The sequence below is a fragment of the Callorhinus ursinus genome, unplaced genomic scaffold (assembly GCF_003265705.2).
Source record: "Callorhinus ursinus isolate GAN/ISIS: 27379988/994484 unplaced genomic scaffold, GSC_fseal_2.0 scaffold34, whole genome shotgun sequence".
Taxonomy (NCBI): Eukaryota; Metazoa; Chordata; class Mammalia; order Carnivora; family Otariidae; genus Callorhinus; species Callorhinus ursinus.
The window spans coordinates 237452-254293 of record NW_027397096.1 but is presented as its reverse complement, the minus strand read 5'-3'; the positions used below and the strand labels follow the sequence as shown (position 1 = coordinate 254293).

The following is a 16842-nucleotide window of genomic DNA, read 5'->3' as shown; positions in this document are numbered from 1 at the left end:
GCCCCCACTCTTGCCAGCATGAAGGGTGGTCCTGCTGACCTCTGTCTGGACACTCGAGGGTGTCTGTGCCTCTGCATGTATATGTGTGAATGCACCTGTGGGCATGTGTGCTGCCCGAGTGTGTGTCTGGGTGTGTACACGTGGGTCTGTATCCCTGCGTGAGCCTGTGTCTCATGGGGAGTTACAGAGACACGAGATCTACGTGCAGGTGTCTCCGTCGAGGTCTGTATGAACTTGCGTGGGAGTGTGCAGTGCGTGTGCGCTTGTGCATGGGTGTCTAAGGACACTTGTGTGAGCACACCTATGTGCACCTGTGGATCCTGTGCGTGTATACATATGCACGTGTGTGTGCCCCTGTGAGTGCATGTGTACTCATGCCCACGAGTGTGCAGGTGTGGGGCTGGTTCGTCTGGTGTGTGCTGAGCCCTGGTGGAGCAGGAAGGCAGAGGTCCTGTCTTGGGCAGCCCTAGGGAGTGGGTGTGAAGGGCGTGTCTGCAAGGCTCCTGAATCTTCCAGGAGGCTCTTTCCCTCACAGACACACTGGTGTGTGCCTGTGCCTCACGGTCCTGTGGGTTCTGGGAGGCCGGGGCTGTGTGGGACTGAGCTGCCAACTCGGGCTGTGGTGCAATCTGCCAGCCGAGCCCCTTCCGGAGCTGCGGGTTCCTCTGGGTGTAGGGAAGCTGCCCTCTGAGAACTCCCCTGCTGGCAGTCTGGGGGCCTCCGGGAGGGCAGGACACACTACCCAGCCCTGCAGCCTCACCCACAGGAAGTGCTGGGGTTGGGGGGCAGGCAATGGGGGAGGGACCGCGCTGGGTGTCCCACGCTATGCCTGTGGCCCCACTGACCCGGCTGCGCCGCCACGGCCCTTTGGCCAACAGCCCTGGGAACATCGCTGGGACCTGGGGCCTGGCGGCTACAACCATGTTTCGCAGGAAGCGCAGTGTCTCCTTTGGGGGCTTCGGATGGTAGGTGATGAGGGAGGGCAGCTGAAGGGATGGGAGTGAACCTAGCCGGGAAGCCCTGCGTCTGCTGTGGCTGCCGTGGGAGCGGAGGGCTCGGGCTATGCCGGAGGCCTGGGGGGTGGGGGGCATTTCCCGTGCTGCGGCTGGATGGAGATGGAGGGGCTACCAGATGCCAAGCTTTTCCTCACTGTCCCTGGAGTAGGATCCAGTGAGCAAGCCTGTGCGGCTGGGGTTGAATGTGTGTGTCTCGTCATGTGTTCCTGTGTGTGTAGTGCGTCTGTGATGATTGTGGCTGCGTGTGTGGGGGGCATGTCTGCAGCTGCCCATCTGGGCGCCTGTGTACATACGAGGTACGTGGCTGGCTGCATAGGTGTGTTAGGCATGTGACTACGTGTGCGTTTCTGAGCAGGTGTCTGCACCCCTGGTCTTCCATAGCTTTGTGTGCTCTTGTCCTTGTGTGTGTGACTTTGTGGTGGGGGCGTCTGTGGCCCACTGGAGCTTTGGGCAGCCTCCGCTGGGGGGTGAGCTGTGAGGGGAGGGGCAGGCCTGTCTGCAGAGGTGCCCCCCTCCCCAGCAGCCCATCCCGGCTCTGTCTGAGCCTGAGCTGCTGGCTTTGTGCTCCAGCCTCTGGCCTGGGCCTCGAGGCCACTTTTGCCACTAAGCTTCTGTGAGGACAAGGGAGAGGCGCTTCCCTCCCCAGGGCACCAGAAAATGGGGAGACCGAGGTCAAAGACTTGTCTTCGGTTACCAGCTGCTGACAGCTTCCCCTCAGCTGGGGAACAGGGTCTAGCGGTTTTCATGATCGGTTTCCTTTCAGCTTCTGGGCCTGGGGCGTTGTCAGAGAAAAGGTTCCCACCACCACAGGGAGGTGGCTGGGGGAGCCCTGGTGTGGAGGCTCGTGGGCTGACTGGTGGGCACCCAGGCAAGGGAAAGAGGGAGGGGCCGCAGGGGCCTGGAGGAGGTGGGCTCTGTCTGCTCCTCTGGCTAGTTACGCTTCTGCCTGTGTGCAGCCGTTGACTTCCCTTTCCCTTCTCTCTGCAGGCACTTTGCCTTCCATCCTCTGGCAGGAAGGAGTTGTGGGTGCTGCATGTTTGGCAGTTGGGGAGAGTGGGGATGAGATGGTGCTAGGGCTGGCACAGTGTGGCCTGGTGCCTGCTCACGGGCCCTCCCTGACGCCCACCCCGGGCCAAGGGATTGCTGTGCTGAGCGTGGGCTCTGGGTTCAAATCCGGTCAGGCTGGCTGGGATTGCTACAGGGCAGGGCTCGGCTGAGAGAGGGTTTCCCCTAAAAGCCACACTCCTCTGGGAGCCGGGGGGGGGGTGGTGGCTGGGGGACTGTGTGTGGCACATTGCGCATGCTCAGTCCATGCTTATGGAATGACTGAGTGCCCACGACAGGCATTTGGTTAGGGGCTCATTGAGCTTGAGGGGATGGCAGGGCTTCTTGGTGGGGTTGGAGGGTTAGAGTAGGCATCATCTGGAGATGGCTGTCAGCTGGGAGGGTTGGAGACTAAAGTGCAGATTCCTAGAGCCCTGGTCCACTCCAGATGGTGACCAGAATCTCAGGGCCTGGTATTCTAGAAGCTCCATTGGATGCCAGGGTGGAGAACCAGTAGCATTAGGGATAGACACGTGAGGAGAGGGAATGGGGTGGGGCAGGCGGGCAGTGGGGAGGAGAGAGAAGGCGCCAGGGAGAACCTAGGGAGTTTGGCTTTCTGAAAGTGAAAAGCCCAGTGTCTCCGGCTGCCTGCCGCTCTTGTCTCTGGTCTCAGTCCTGCCGAGGCCGTTGGCCCCGCCCTCCCAGGGCCACACCCCAGTGTGGGACCCTGCGGACAGACTGCTGGCTAGTGTGGGTGGGTGCTGGGCCAGAGACTGCTGTGACCCACAGTGCCACCCAGTGGTGCAGTGGTTGGTTGGGAGGGCGCCGCACCAGGAGTCCCGGTTCTAAGCGCTGGCTCCACCTTGACTCATTGAGAAATTCAGATAGGATACTTCCCCTCTCTGGGTCTCAGTTTCCCCATGGGAAAGTGGGGGATTTCCACTTTATCTACAACGTACGGATGTTGTAAGAATTAAAAGAGATTCCTTGAGAAAATATAAAATGTAAGGGCTTGTTGTTGTTAGGTAGCTCTGGTCTACAAATATTGCAGCAGAATGTGGGGATCTGCCCCCTGGATTCACCCTACCCCCATCTGGTGGGCTGAATGGGAGAGGAGGAATATCTGCATGCCAGAGGGATTGGGGGGCCCCATGAGACCCTTGGGGACCAGTTGTGGAGGCTCCATGAAAGGGGCCCAGGATGCAGTGGGGAAGCTGGGAGGGACCTGGGTCGGGAGCCTTGGGGTGTGGCTTGTTTTGCCGCTGAGCACTGAGATCAGAAGGCGTGGGGAGTTTACTCAGAGTGAAAGGATCCCATCTCCCAGCTCAAGGGCTCGGTGCTGACCTGTGATTGCTCGGCCAGCTCTGTGTCCTCCACGCGTGGCCCCTGACACTGCTCCCATCCCGGGGTTGCCCCATAGGAAGCCTGTGGCAAAGCTGAGAGGGGGTGGCTCCTGGAGGGGGTGGCTGGAGGGGGGTGGCTGAAAGCATCCTGGACGTGGCACTGATGGTCATGCTGACGTGGTGGTGGTGACACGGGGGGGGGGTGGTGATGCCGAAGGTGATGAAACGGGGTGGTGGGGATATGGATGGTGATGGAGACAAGGTGGTGTTGATGACATGGGGCTGGTGGTGACACTGGTGGGGGTGATACTGGTGTTCGTGACCCCTAAGCAAGAGGAGACACTGACAGTGGGAATCTCGCCCACATTCTGTCTCTAGAGAGAGGAAGGGGCCCCTTTTACCAGCCATAAGGGCTGGCATATGCAGAGGGTAAAAATAGAAGTGTAGCAGCCCTGCCGTGTCTTCCAGCAAGGGTGGGTGCAGGCTGGGGTGGAGGGGCTGGGGGCCATACAGTCTGCCGTAAATGTGATCTTCTCTGCTCTGAGTTCCATGCCTGACATCCCCACTTGCCCATGCACCCTGGAGCCTGCTGTTGGGTTCTGTCTCAGGTGTGGGGTCTGTCTCCTCGTGTAGATTGGCAGCTCCTGGAACGGGGCCGGGGCGGGGCAGGGGGTCCCCGGTGCTGGCAACTTTCCAAAGTGGAAGCCCAGGGAGTATCACTGTGTTGAATGTCTAGCTGCCAGTGACTGATGGAGCCGGCTCGCAGAGCTCTCTTGTGGAGCGGGGGTAAGGAAGGGAAATGCTGTCTACACGTGCTTGTGATCTCGGGGTGTGGAGTCAGAACCTGGATTCAGACTGGGCCAGTGATGTGATCCTTCTGAGCCTCCGTTTCCTCATCTCTAAAATGGGAGGAATAGCAGGACCTGCCTCCTAGGGTTATGTGTGGCTCCAGCCCTCCCAGAGCTCACAGCCCTCCTTCCTGGGCTGGAGGAGAGCTCCCCTCTGTAGCGGCTGTCCCCTGCAGGGCCCTGTTGGCTTGGTGGTCTGGACTGGCCAAGGGACCTCCCCTGCAGATGCTAGGTGGGAGCCTTCAGCCTTAGCACTGACCAAAGCCTTTGCTTTTCTTTTGGCAGGATCGACAAGACCATGCTGGCGAGCCTAAAGGTCAAGTAAGTAGCCACTTGCTGTTATGCAGTGATTGGGGCTGATGGTAGGCCAGCGCTCCTCTGAGGCCCCCATTTCCCCCTGAATTGTGGGAGACATGAATGGGGCTGTTGCGTTTGTCAGATTCTCCATCTCAGTCTTAGGGGCTTTGGATTAGAGAGGTTGGACCAGGCTCTTGATTCCTGGGGCATTTGGAGAAAGACAAGTGCTGGAATGGAAACAGCAGGTGTCACATGGATGGCAATGTGTTTAGCAGTGTCTTTTAGGCCATAACTTGGGGGTGTAAGAAAGATAATTATGTTTCCTATCATCTTGATTTTTACATGAAGCCCCAGTTCCATCAGGCTTTCTGACATTCCTACTTACCTGGAAAATTGTGCCACACAGTTCTAGAACCTCATAAAACACCCCAGAGCGTGCGCATGCATGTGTGTATGCGCATGCGTGTGCTGGTGCACATACGTGTGGTCAGTTGGTCATTGAGTCATCTGTTATCAGACACATGTCATCCTGTGAGCCCAGCCTGGGGCTCCCTGAAGCTTCCGCACCAGATCTGGGGTCTGGGAATTGTCTGTCGTGCTTGGCCGTATGTCTGCTCATCTGTCTGGGAAGCCCTGAGCAGACACACCTCTCTCCTGGAACCTCCAGCCGCTCTTCCATCACCATCTTTGCTCCTTTCCACGTGTGTTTCTGGCCAAACCATTTTGTTTGCATCCTGACCCCCTTTCCCCTTCAGACTTTAACAAAGTCAGCTTCCACCTTCATTCCTTCCCTGGGCAGGGAGTGACCAACCACCTGCTCCAACTGAGTGAATTGAAAAGGAGGGGAATTCTAGGAGGAAAAAATAGCATTGGTCACTAGCCCAAAATATGATCCTGCCATATGTGAATTAGCCTGTGCATGAAAAATTCCTCCAATGAGTGTGCTTCTGTGGAGGCAGCTTTTCCCACTTGTAACCCTCCATCTCAGCTGAAAGGTTTTCCAGGCCGGCCTCCCTCTGCCATGCCATTTGGTTGTTAGCACTGGCTCTGTGTGCCCTGGGTACAGGTCCCTGGATAAAGCATGGCTGCTCTTGAGGGTTGGAACATCGGGCGTGAGGCTTCCCACTTCAGCCTGCTTTGCTCAGAAGGGTGAGGGTGAACAGTTAGCAGGGCAGGGATGGATGGCAAACAGTCCCTGCTTTCTGAGAGCTTTCTGTCTCTGTGTAGAATTGGTCAGAGGTCCAGTGGGACCGGTCTTGGAAGACTGCCAGGGGGAGGTAGTCTCTATGGCAGCTCTTGAAGATGGGGTGGGACAATGGGTACACCTGTGCCTGTGCTGGTTGGTGTGGGGTGTGTGTGCCACAGTGCAGTGCAACGTTCAGGGCAAGTCACTCCTGGGCAAGACATTTAACTTCTCCTGACTTCAGTTTTTGTATCCTTTGTCCAGTGGGCACAACGATGGCTGATTTCCTAGAGCTTCTTATCGACAGATTGAGTGGGATTGAGGCATGAAGCAGGGTTACTAAAGGGTGTAGAGTGGTAGGAATAGTTTTTTTTTTTTGGTGCTATTTTGGGTTCCTAGTTCAATTTCACAAGCATTTATTGAGGGCCTGCTTAACTGGTAAAGGTGATGTATGTAACCTGGAAGGGAACTGGTTACAAGGTGGCTGGGGACACTGGCCAGTGTTGAGATTGGGACCCCAGTGTGGGTATCTGGGGGGCAGTTTGAGTGCTTTAGTCCTGGGGAGGTGGTGTTGAGATGATTGTCTGGGACAGTGTGTAGGATTGTATTCTTACTTGTGCCTGGCTAAGATCCTTCTGATTGCAAGAAAGAAAAACTCAGTGTAACCCGGTTAAGCAGAAATTATGGAGAAGATCCCAGGGTGTCTCAGGGAACAGCTGAGAGAGGTGGAGGGGTTGAACAGGGACTGGAAACCCTCCCCAGCAAAATCCCAGCTGGCTTCTTTGCAGTAATTGCTAAACTGACCCTAAGATTCATACGGAAATTTAAGGGTAGTCTTGAAAAAGAAGAACAGAGTTCGAGGACTCTACTTCCTTGTTTCAAAACTTACTACAAGTCTCTAGCATTCAAGAGTTTGGTACTGGTGTGAGGATAGCCATATAGATCAATGAAATAGAATATAGTGTCTGGAAATAAACCCTCACATTTGTGGTCAGTTGATTTTCAACAAGTATGTCATGACAATTCAATGAAGAAAAATAGCTTTTCAACAAATGGTGCTGGGACGACTGTATCCACATACAAAAGAATGAAATGGAGCCCCTCTCTCACACCGTATACAAAAATTAACTTAAAATGGATCAAAGACCTAAATGTAAAAGCTAAAACTATAAAACTCTTAGAAGAAACCATAGATGAAAATCTTTGCAACTTCAAATAAGGCAATGGTTTCTTAGATATGATACCAAAAGCATTGATAAATTGAACTTCACCAAAATTAAAAACTTTCGTCTTACAAAGGACACCATCAAGAAAATGAAAAGACAAACCGCAGAGTGGGAGAAAATATTTGCAAATCACATATCTGATTAGAGACTCATACCTAAGATATATAAAGAACTGTTTCAACCCAATAAAATGACACAAAGACGCATAACACACTTAAAAAATGGGCAAAGAAGGACGCTTGGGTGGCTCAGTCGGTGAAGCGTCTGCCTTTGGCTCAGGTCATGATCTCGGGGTCCTGGGACTGAGTCCCGCATCGGGCTCCCTGCTTCTCCAAAGAAAGCAAATGGACAGTAAGTACTGAAAAGATGTTCAGCATCATTAGCCATCAGAGAGATGCACATCAAAGCCACAGTGAGCTACTCCTTCACACCCACTAGAATGACTATAATCAAAAAGAAGATAATGGCAATCAGAGAAAGACATGTATCATATGACCTCACTGATATGAGGAATTCTTAATCTCAGGAAACAAACTGAGGGCTGCTGGAGTGGTGGGGGGTAGGAGGGATGGGGTGGCTGGGTGATAGACATTGGGGAGGGTATGTGCTATGGTGAGCGCTGTGAATTGTGCAAGACTGTTGAATCACAGATCTGTACTTCTGAAACAAATAATGCAATATATGTTAAGAAAAAGAAAAAGAAGAAGATAACAGGAGAGGAAGAAAAGGGGAGTATGTCAGAGGGGGAGACGAACCATGAGAGACGATGGACTCTGAAAAACAAACTGAGGGTTCTAGAGGGGAGGGGGGTGGGGGGATGGGTTAGCCTGGTGATGGGTATTAAAGAGGGCACATTCTGCATGGAGCACTGGGTGTTATGAACAAACAATGAATCATGGAACACTACATCAAAAACTAATGGTGTAATGTATGGTGATTAATATAACAATAAAAAAATTAAAAAGAAAAAAAAGACAATGGCAAGTATTGGGGAGGATGGGGAGAAACTGGAACCATCATATGCCGCTACTGGGAACGTAAACTGGTGCAGTCGGTTTGGAAAACAATCTGGTAGTTTCTCAAAAGGTTAAAGGTAGAGTTACCAAATGACCAGCAATTCCTTTCTTAAGTACATATCCAAGAGAAATGAAAATATATGTTCATGTAGAAACTTGTAACACAAATGTTCGTAGCATTATTTTTTTTCAAAGATTTTATTTATTTATCTGAGAGAGAGAGAGAGACAGAGAGCATAAGCAGGGGGAGTGGGGAGGGAGAAGCCGGCTTCCCGCGGAGCAGGGAGCCCTATGTGGGGCTTGATCCCCGGACCCTGGGATCATGACCTGAGCCAAAGGCAGATGCTTAATGACTGAGCCACCCAGGCGCCCCTGTTCGTAGCATCATTAATAATAACTCAAAGTGGAAACAACCCAGGGCGCCTGGGTGGCTCAGTCGGTTAAAGGTCTGCCTTCGGCTCAGGTCATGATCTCAGGGTCCTGGGATCGAGTCCCGCATCGGGCTCTCTGCTCGGCAGGGAGTCCGCTTCTCGCACTCTCTCTGTCTCCCCGTCTCCTTCTGCCCCTCCCCACTGCTCGTTCTTTCTCTCTCCCAAATAAATAAATTAAATTAAATCTTAAAAAAAGGTGGAAACAACCCAAATGTTCATCAACAGATGGATGGGTAAACAAAAGGTGACATATTGATACAATGGCATATTATTTGGCCATCCAAAGAAATCAAGTACTGATACGTGTTACAACATAGATGAACTTTGAAAACATTATGCTAAGCGAAAGTCACAAAACACCACACACTGCGTGATTCCCTTTATAGGAAATGTCTGGAATAAGCAAATCCATAGAGACAGAAAATAGATTTGTGATGTCCTAGGGTTGAGGAGGTTGTTGGGGGGACCAAGGGGAGTGAGTGCTAAAGGATACAGGCTTCTTTGTGGGGTGGTGTAAGTGCCCTGGGCCTAGATAGTGGTGACGGCACCACCAACTTCATGAATACACCCAAAACCGTGGAATTGTACAGTTTTAAATGATGAATTGTATGATCTATAAATTACATCTCAGTAAATCTTAAAAAAGAGGGAGCATCTTACTGGCCCAGCCTCGGGTCAGTCAGTTTAGCTGGAGAGATGGGGTTTTATGGATAAACCAGGGCTGTTGTGGCCATCTCTGTCTGTGGGAGGGGTTAGTTCGCAGACAAGGAGGGTGGACTGTGGGCTGGGCAGACACCATAGGGGTCTTATCTAGCCACCCCCACTCCCCTTGGCACTAAAAGTGCATTCAGTCCCCGTTCTTCCGTCCTTCTTCCTCCCCCCATTGATGGCACCGAATATGGAGTTCTGCCTGGATGCCCAGGATGTGGCCCTACTCACTGATGTGTCCATTGGGCCGCCAACTCCACAGGCTACAGGTCTCCTAGAAGCGCCAGGAAGCCACTTTCCCTCTGCCTCTGCTGGGTGAGACGTCTTTCTCTCTACTAGTGTAACCCCAAACACGCCCGGGCCGTGGCCTGCGCTTCCAGTCGCCTTGGCTCCTTCTCCGGGGACCTGGTCCTGTGCACACAGTCAGCCACATACCTCCTGGAGGTGTCCCTGAGGCACACAGCCCTGAAGATGGGGGTTCTGGCCCCAGCACTGTTGAGCACGTTTGTGTGTGCTAAGTTGTCACACATTGCACGGTGTCCCTGAGGTTTCACAGCCACCTCCTGAAGCAGCTACCACTACTCCCTGCGTGTTACAGATGAGAAAATGGAGGCTCAGAGAGGTTAGGCCACTTGGTTAAGGTCATGGAGCTGGGATTTGAATCCAGGTCTGTGCTTCGTGGCTGGCTTCGTCTTGGCTGGAGCGGAGTAGTTCTCATCACCTCCCCCACCCTGCTTTCCCACTCTTGTTCCCCCCGATATGCATGGGGGCCTTGGCCACAGAATGTATCTCTGCTTTCACAGTACATGCCCTTGCTGGAGACCCAGGTTGAGTGGCATGAGGCCCCTCACAGGCAGGTGGTGCAGAGGGCATGGAGCACACAGGAACACTGGAAGGGGGTGGTGGCAGTGCACAAGAATCCTTCAGGTACCACCAAAATGTTCTAGAACCTTCTGGGGCTGCTCCCTATGTCCCTTCCTCTTACACACCCAGAGCATGTGCTGAGAGTTTGCTGGGTTGCCCAGGATGGGGGAGCTTGCTGTTCTAGGGGGTTAGAATGCTGCATCAGTTCAGCTCACAATTACTGGGCGCTTCCATCCCATGCCCAAAGCCAGGCCCTGGGGTTGGTAGGGGAAACAAAGATGAAAAAGACCCGTCTCTGCTCATGGAAGCTTACAGCCCTGCAGGCAGGCAGACATCTAGACAGACAATGCAGTGGAATGTGATGAAGGCTAGCAGAGATATCCTCCAAGAGGATGGAAGGGGTTCCCTGCAGACTTGGTGATGCCTGAGCCATCTCAGGGGTGAGTAGGGTCAGCCCCCAGGAGAGAGAGGCGCTCTGGGTAACAGCAACAGTGCATAGACAGGTTAGAAACGCAGCGGGTCGGAGGGGTGTGGGGCCGGTACTACTAGAGATGGAACACTGGGGTGGGGGCTTGGGGGCAGGCGGGGCTGCCTCTGGGAGTATGGGACAGCTGTGCAGGGGGCTGAGCTGGCTTCTCCGGGTGAGTGGGAGCCATTGAAGGCTTTTAAGGGGAGTAGGACACAGATTTGAGTGCCCCCCCCCTCCCTGGCTGCCCTCTGCTGACTCATTGGAGAGGTTGGAGTCTGGGGTGGGGGCAGTGGGGTTGGAGAGAGTGGACAGATTGGAGAGTTAGAGGAAGTGGTCTCCCCAGGCTGCATTGGTTTGGATGTGGAAGGTGAGGGCAAGGGAGTGGTCAAGGTGAAGACTTTTAAGTTTCCAGTTGAGTTCTTGGGTGTATGTTGGTCCCATTTATGGGGATGAGGGAGTAAGGCTCTGAATACATAATCTCTGCTCCCCCTTTCTCTTCTTCCCTCTTCACGTGACTGGTTTAGGTCCTGACTCTCATACTTACCCGCTCATGGAGGAGGCAGAGGAGAGGGGTAATATGTGGAGGGTTGCAAGAGTTGGTCTGTGGTGAGGAAACAGGCCGGGCAGTGCCTGTGGTGGTCCTGGGCTCTCAGCTCCCCCTGCTCAGCCCCTAGGGAACCTTTGGCAGGTGAGCTCCAGGTAAGCGCTGGCTGGTGCCCCTGCCCCGGAGCCACAGCTGGCTGGACCGTGCATGCAGGGAACCCACTTTCGGACACCTTGTGGGCCCTGAGCCTGAGAACAGTGCTGGCGTGTGTAGGGGTGTGTAGGCCTGTGTGTATGCTTGCTTGTGCAGGTGGACATGAGCTTTGAGGGCCCATGTGGGTGACTGTGTGGTGCCTTTTTTGGCTTTAGCGAGTTCCTATGGTAACCACGAACATGTCTCTTTTGGGATCTGGAGTCTCACGGCGTGAGTGGCTCCAGGGAGAAGCAAGGCGGGCGGGTGCTTAGCTGACAATTGGGCTGTGGCCTGATTTCATTGCCAGGCAGGCACCGGGGATGCACCTGGAGGTGCCATTTGCCAGGCGGCAAGGTCTGCAAATTCCAGGGGTTTGTGTGTTCCTGGCCGTCATCCCGGCCGGTCTCCGCCATGCCTAGGAAGCCCTGGTGAGTCCCTGTTCTGATTTCTTGATGGATAAGCAGCTCCCTGGGTCTTGACCAGGTCTGGTGGATATCTGCTGGTGGGCAGGCAGGGTGCTGGCTGGCAGCTCTGTCACTGGGCATTGGGCTCTTCTGAGATGGGTATGGGCCCAAGGGCAGGCAGGTTCCTGGGGCCCTTTAAGGGTGTTTGCCATGTGGCCAGTGAGCTGAATGGCCCTTATTGACCCCGTGGGACAGGGCTAAGTGTGTTACGGTGACAGACAAGGGCAGGGAAGCAGGAGAGCAGGATGCCTGGGCCCAGCTATCCTTGGGGGAGCCCTCTCACCCCACTTAGCTCCCTGAAAGCATCCTTCAATCCCCAGGTCCCTGGCCATGTGCTTGAGCTTCTTCACAGGTCTCCCCAGGCCTAGAGGCCTGCTGGCCTGACCTGATGAGAAGACTCAGGGTCCCACGAAGAGGAGGCCGGAGAGCTCTGCTTGGCTCACCAGGAGCTGGATTTGGCCAGGACTGGGAAACAGTTGCTCTTATGGGCTTTGGAGAGAGGTTCTGACCCCTCTACATTGTGCTTCCCATGTGCTTCCTGTCCATACACTATGGACCCCTGGGCGTGTCAGGACCCCCACTGCCCTCAGAGAGGCTCCTGCTGGACAGGGGCCTAGGCAGCACTCAGAGGTGCCTGGGAGTGTGTTGGGGGGTGCTTCCTTCTATTTCCTTCCTCCTGCTGGCCCCCTCTGGGGCTGGGAGCAGGGAGTGGGGACGCGAGTGTTGGGAGGGGATGTAGGTGGCCCCTCTGGCTTGTGCTGGGAGGGCCATCTAGCTGTTCCCTCTGCCTGGAGGGGCCCCTGATGAGACTCTTCTGGGACAGGGGCTGTGCAGCAGGGGTTGCTGAGTCTGGCTGGGGGGTTGTGGTCTTGCTGAAGGGCAAGGGAAGTAGGGAGGTGGACGTTCTGTGCTTTTTCCAGACCAGCTAGGCCCTCCCTTTCTAGAAGGCAGAGTCCAGAGCTTAATCTCCAACAGCTTTCCCTGGGGGCATTGGGAGGAGTAGGGAGCCTTTAAGAGAGATCTCCAGATCTCTGGAACCCTTGAATCTTAGAACTTGAAATTAAAAAAAAAAAAAATAGCAACTATGCAGATTCTTTGTGCCCCTGAAGCTAGTCACTGAGCCTGAGCTTGGTTACCTCCAGTGATGGGGAGCTCATTACTTTGTAAGGATGCCTATTCTGTTACAATACAGCTCTGATTATTCAAAGCTGACCATTCTTTTCATCCGGAATCTCTGTAACTGCTGTTTCTTGGTCCCCCATCCCTTCCCAAACAAGGCTAATCCCTCTTTCTCCTGAGACCCCTTCAGATTTGGAAGGCAGTTCTTTTTTTTTTTTTATTAAGATTTTATTTATTTATTTGACAGAGAGAGAGCACAAGCAAGCGGAGCGGCAGGCAGAGGGAGAGGGAGAAGCAGGCTCCCCTCCAAGCAGGGAGCCCAATGTGGGGCTTGATCCCAGAACCCTGGGACCCTGACCTGAGCCAAAGGCAGACACTTAATGGCTGAGCCACCCAGGCGCCCCTGGAAGATGGTTCTTGTTTCTTATGTCTCCTCTTCTCCCTGGCCCCTTCAGCTGTATTTGGGATTTCTCCCAGCCTGGGCTAATCTTTGTTGGAAAGAATCAGGTTTTCCAGTCTTCATCTCAAAGCCTGGCCGGGGGGGTTGATCTGGGCAGCCTGCAGGAGCCCAGTGGACAGGAGAATGCACAACTAGAGGTCAATGGGCATCAGCCTCCTTGTTTACAGATCAGTACATGGGACCCCAAGGGGGGATGTTCCTAAGTTGAGGTGGCACCGCACAGAGGTGGGGGATGCAGGACCAGAATGAGAGGTCAGCAGTCCAGCTCTGAGCAGCGTCTGGCTCCTTTCCTGCTTCCCTAGCAACCCCTCGGTCTTCACTCCTTTCTGAGGTAGCACGTCGTCTCGTCTCCTCTTTTTTTTTTTTTTTTTTTTTTTTAAGATTTTATTTATTTATTTGCCAGAGAGAGAGAGAGAGTGTGAGAGCACAAGCAGGGGGAGCGGCAGGCATAGGGAGAAGCAGGCCTCCTCTGAGCAGGGAGTGTGATGTGGGACTCGATCCCAGGACCCTGGGATCATGACCTGAGCCGAAGGCAGACGCCTAACCGACTGAGCCACCCAGGCATCCCACATCTCCTTTTTCTGAAGAGAGGCCTGACAGCTGCAGGGATGTGGCAGGGCCAAAGACAACCACAGGCAGGGGTCGGGGGGCATACAGCAGCACTCCGCCAGGATGCTGTCTGTCTCACCACATCTTCCACTGTCCAAGAGAAGCTGGAAATCTGGAATTTTAGGAAAAATCTTGACAGCTAACTCAAGCTGCGTGTGGCCTGCCTTGCAGGCCGGATTCAGCACAGAGGTCACCAGTGGGCCCCCCTGTTCTGGGGCTGTCATCCCTCTTAGGTTTCCCCATGGCTGACTCCTTAGTCTCCCTCCCAGGTCACCCCCTCCCTGGTGCACTCACCCCCACCTTCAGCCGCTCATGGATCATTTCCTGCTCTGTACCCAGACTGCACTCACTCTCAATTAACCTTTTCTGTCTTCCAATCGAGTTCTTTCTCTGTCACCGGGTTGTGAAGTTCCTGAGTCACGGGGTCCTCGCCTGCCCTCCTCCCAGTTCAGGCCCATTATCTCCCGCCCAGACAGTGACAAAGACTCTCTAATTATCCTCCTCCTCAGGCCTCTGCCAGCTCTGAGTAACCTGTCACCCCAAAGCCATCTCTAGCTCTGCCCTCCCTGCGCCCATGGCAGGCTTTGTCGGTGCTGATTCCATACAGGCTTGTTCCGGGGACAGTCCCCACCCCACGTTGTTGGGGCCCTGGGCAATCTCTGGTTGTGTTGACTTTCCAGCGACTTCTCTTTCTGGCATTAGCATCCATGAACAGTCTTGGGTCCATTGCAGATGGCTGGAGCCTTCCCTCCCTGCCAGGGCCATATTTCTTAGACTTTTGGCACTTTGCTGTCACCTGGGAGGCTTTAAGAAATTCTCATGCCTGTCTTGTTAATTTTAGCCACTTTGATGGGTGTGAGGCAGTATCTCACTGTGGTTTTGATTTGTATTTCCCTGATGCCAAGTGATACTGAAAAAAAAAAAATAAATTCTCATGCCCAGGTTTCACCCAGTTCCAGAATTGGAAATCAGAATGCCTGGGGTGGGACCCAGCATCAGTATTTTTGTTGTTGTTGTTGTTAAGATTTCCAGGTGATTCTATTTTTTTTTTTAAGATTTTTATTTATTTATTTGACAGAGAGAGAGAACGAGAGAGGGAGCACAAGCAGGGGGAGTGGCAAAGGGAGAAGCAGGCTTCCCGCTGAGCAGGAAGCCCGATGCAGGGCTCGATCCCAGGACCCTGCGATCACGGCCTGAGCCGGAGGCAGACGCTTAATGACTGAGCCACCCAGGCGCCACCAGGTGATTCTAATATGCAGCAAAATTTGGGAACCCCAGTCGCAAGGGATGAGCAAGTGTGATGCTTGTCAATGGTTCAGGTCAGGTTGGATGTTAAAATGGGCTCCAGGTGGGTGAGTCACTCTAGGTCAAGGTTTCTATTGACATCTGGGGCTGGATAACCCTTTGTGGTGGGGGCTGTCCTGTGCACTGTAGATATTGAGCAGCATCTCTGGCCTTTGCTTACGAGATACCAGCAACCCACCCTCCAGCAGTGACAATTGAAAATGTCTCCAGACATTGCTGAATTTTCAGGGTGAGGGAGTATAGAAGCTCTCCCACCCCACAGAGGACCCTTGCTCTAGGCCTAGCCAGGCTCACCTTCCCAGTGTTCCAAAATATGCACAGAACCAAAGGCTGCCAGACAGTGAACCCCATCTTAGTGGTTAATGTGTGGGCTTTGGAATCAGGCGGTTTTAAATCCTGACTCCACCATCTCGATGACCTTGGGCAAGTTATTTAACCTCTCTGTGCTTCAGTACATTTGTAGGTTTTTTTTTTTTTTTCCTCTTTTCTTACAACCTCCTCTTGATCTTTAGCTCCAGCCAGATGGTGTGACTTGCTGTTTTCTGGCACTTCTTAGCCTTGACGTCTTTGCTGATTTTGTTCCCCTAGCAGGAAGTGCCTTTACTTCTTCCTGCCCTGCGGCGGTCCAGTGGTTTCTGCCTGCGCCCCTCTCCCCTTGAAGTCTGAGGCTTGGGGAGCCTCTCAGGTGCCCAACCTGACTTCGTCACAGTTTGTTGTTCAGGTGAGGTGGCTGACCCCTCCCTGCCTCCGGCTGAGCTGTGAACCCGCAGGTGACCGCAGCATCGTCTCCACCCCATGCCCCACTCATTTGTAGAGGGTGGAGTGGGCGGAAATCCGTGCCTGGCAGGCCGCAAAGCCACATAACTGACTTTTGGAGCCCTGCCCTGAGGTGTGTATGTGTGTGTGTGAGAGAGAGAGAGCACGAGAGAAAGAGTGAGAGAGGGGGCAGTCAATTGCCACTTCTTGGTTACCTCGCTGCGAGCAGACACCATCTGGAATAGAGGAGCTTTGGGCCGCAGGCTTTCCAGGCCCATTTCTGGGCCCAGAAAGAGGACTTGAAGGGGCCTGGGGTTGCATGCCCTGTCCAGACTTCCCTGCCAGCTCAGCCGAGGCTGCACCAGGGGGTGCCCACCCTGGCTGCTGTGCAGGCCTGCCCTGGGAGTCAGCTTCCTCAGGCCTGGGTGGGGCCCAGGAGACCTGGCTGTTAGCAGGGCCCGAGGTGGTACCGGTGAGGCAGCTTTGTTTGTGCCTCTCTCCCCACAGTCTAGATTCCGTGGGTAGGTTCGGGTGCTCGGGGTGGCCCTGTGCAAGCTACACAACCTCTCCGTGTCTGAGTTTCTTTATCTGGGGATAACACATGTAGGTACTACTGTTGTGAGGTTTCAAGGAGATAATCCAGGTGAGGTGTGGGGTAGCCTGCCTGGTACATAGTTCATGCTCGGTAAATGTTACCTGCCACAGGATTTCCGGTGTTAGTAATCACAGTCCTGGACTGTGTGGACACTGATCCCCATGTGACAGGCCCGCATGCGTGCAGCCACACCCCAGGGGCAAAGGGGACCCAGAGGCGCCCAGACCCAGGCCTGTGGCTGTTGGGCGTGGGCAGCTGGTGTCACTGCGGGCACCTCCATGGAGTAAACCTACCAGGAGGGCAGACGTGTGTGTGTGTGTGTGTGTGTGTGTGTGTGTGTGTGTGTGTGTGTG

At 53.9% G+C, this 16842-nt stretch overlaps 1 protein-coding gene across 1 annotated transcript in view; it reads left to right on the top strand.

Moving 5' to 3' along the window:
• The first annotated feature begins 575 nt into the window (after positions 1-575).
• The window catches only part of LOC112808301 (rap1 GTPase-activating protein 2-like), a 129216-nt gene continuing 112949 nt past the window's right edge, over positions 576-16842 (top strand). The window contains exons 1-2 of the mRNA XM_025851345.2: positions 576-965; positions 4537-4572. Of these exons, the coding sequence (XP_025707130.1) occupies positions 793-965; positions 4537-4572 (209 nt within the window). The 5' untranslated portion in view covers positions 576-792. The remainder of the gene's footprint in view (positions 966-4536; positions 4573-16842) is intronic.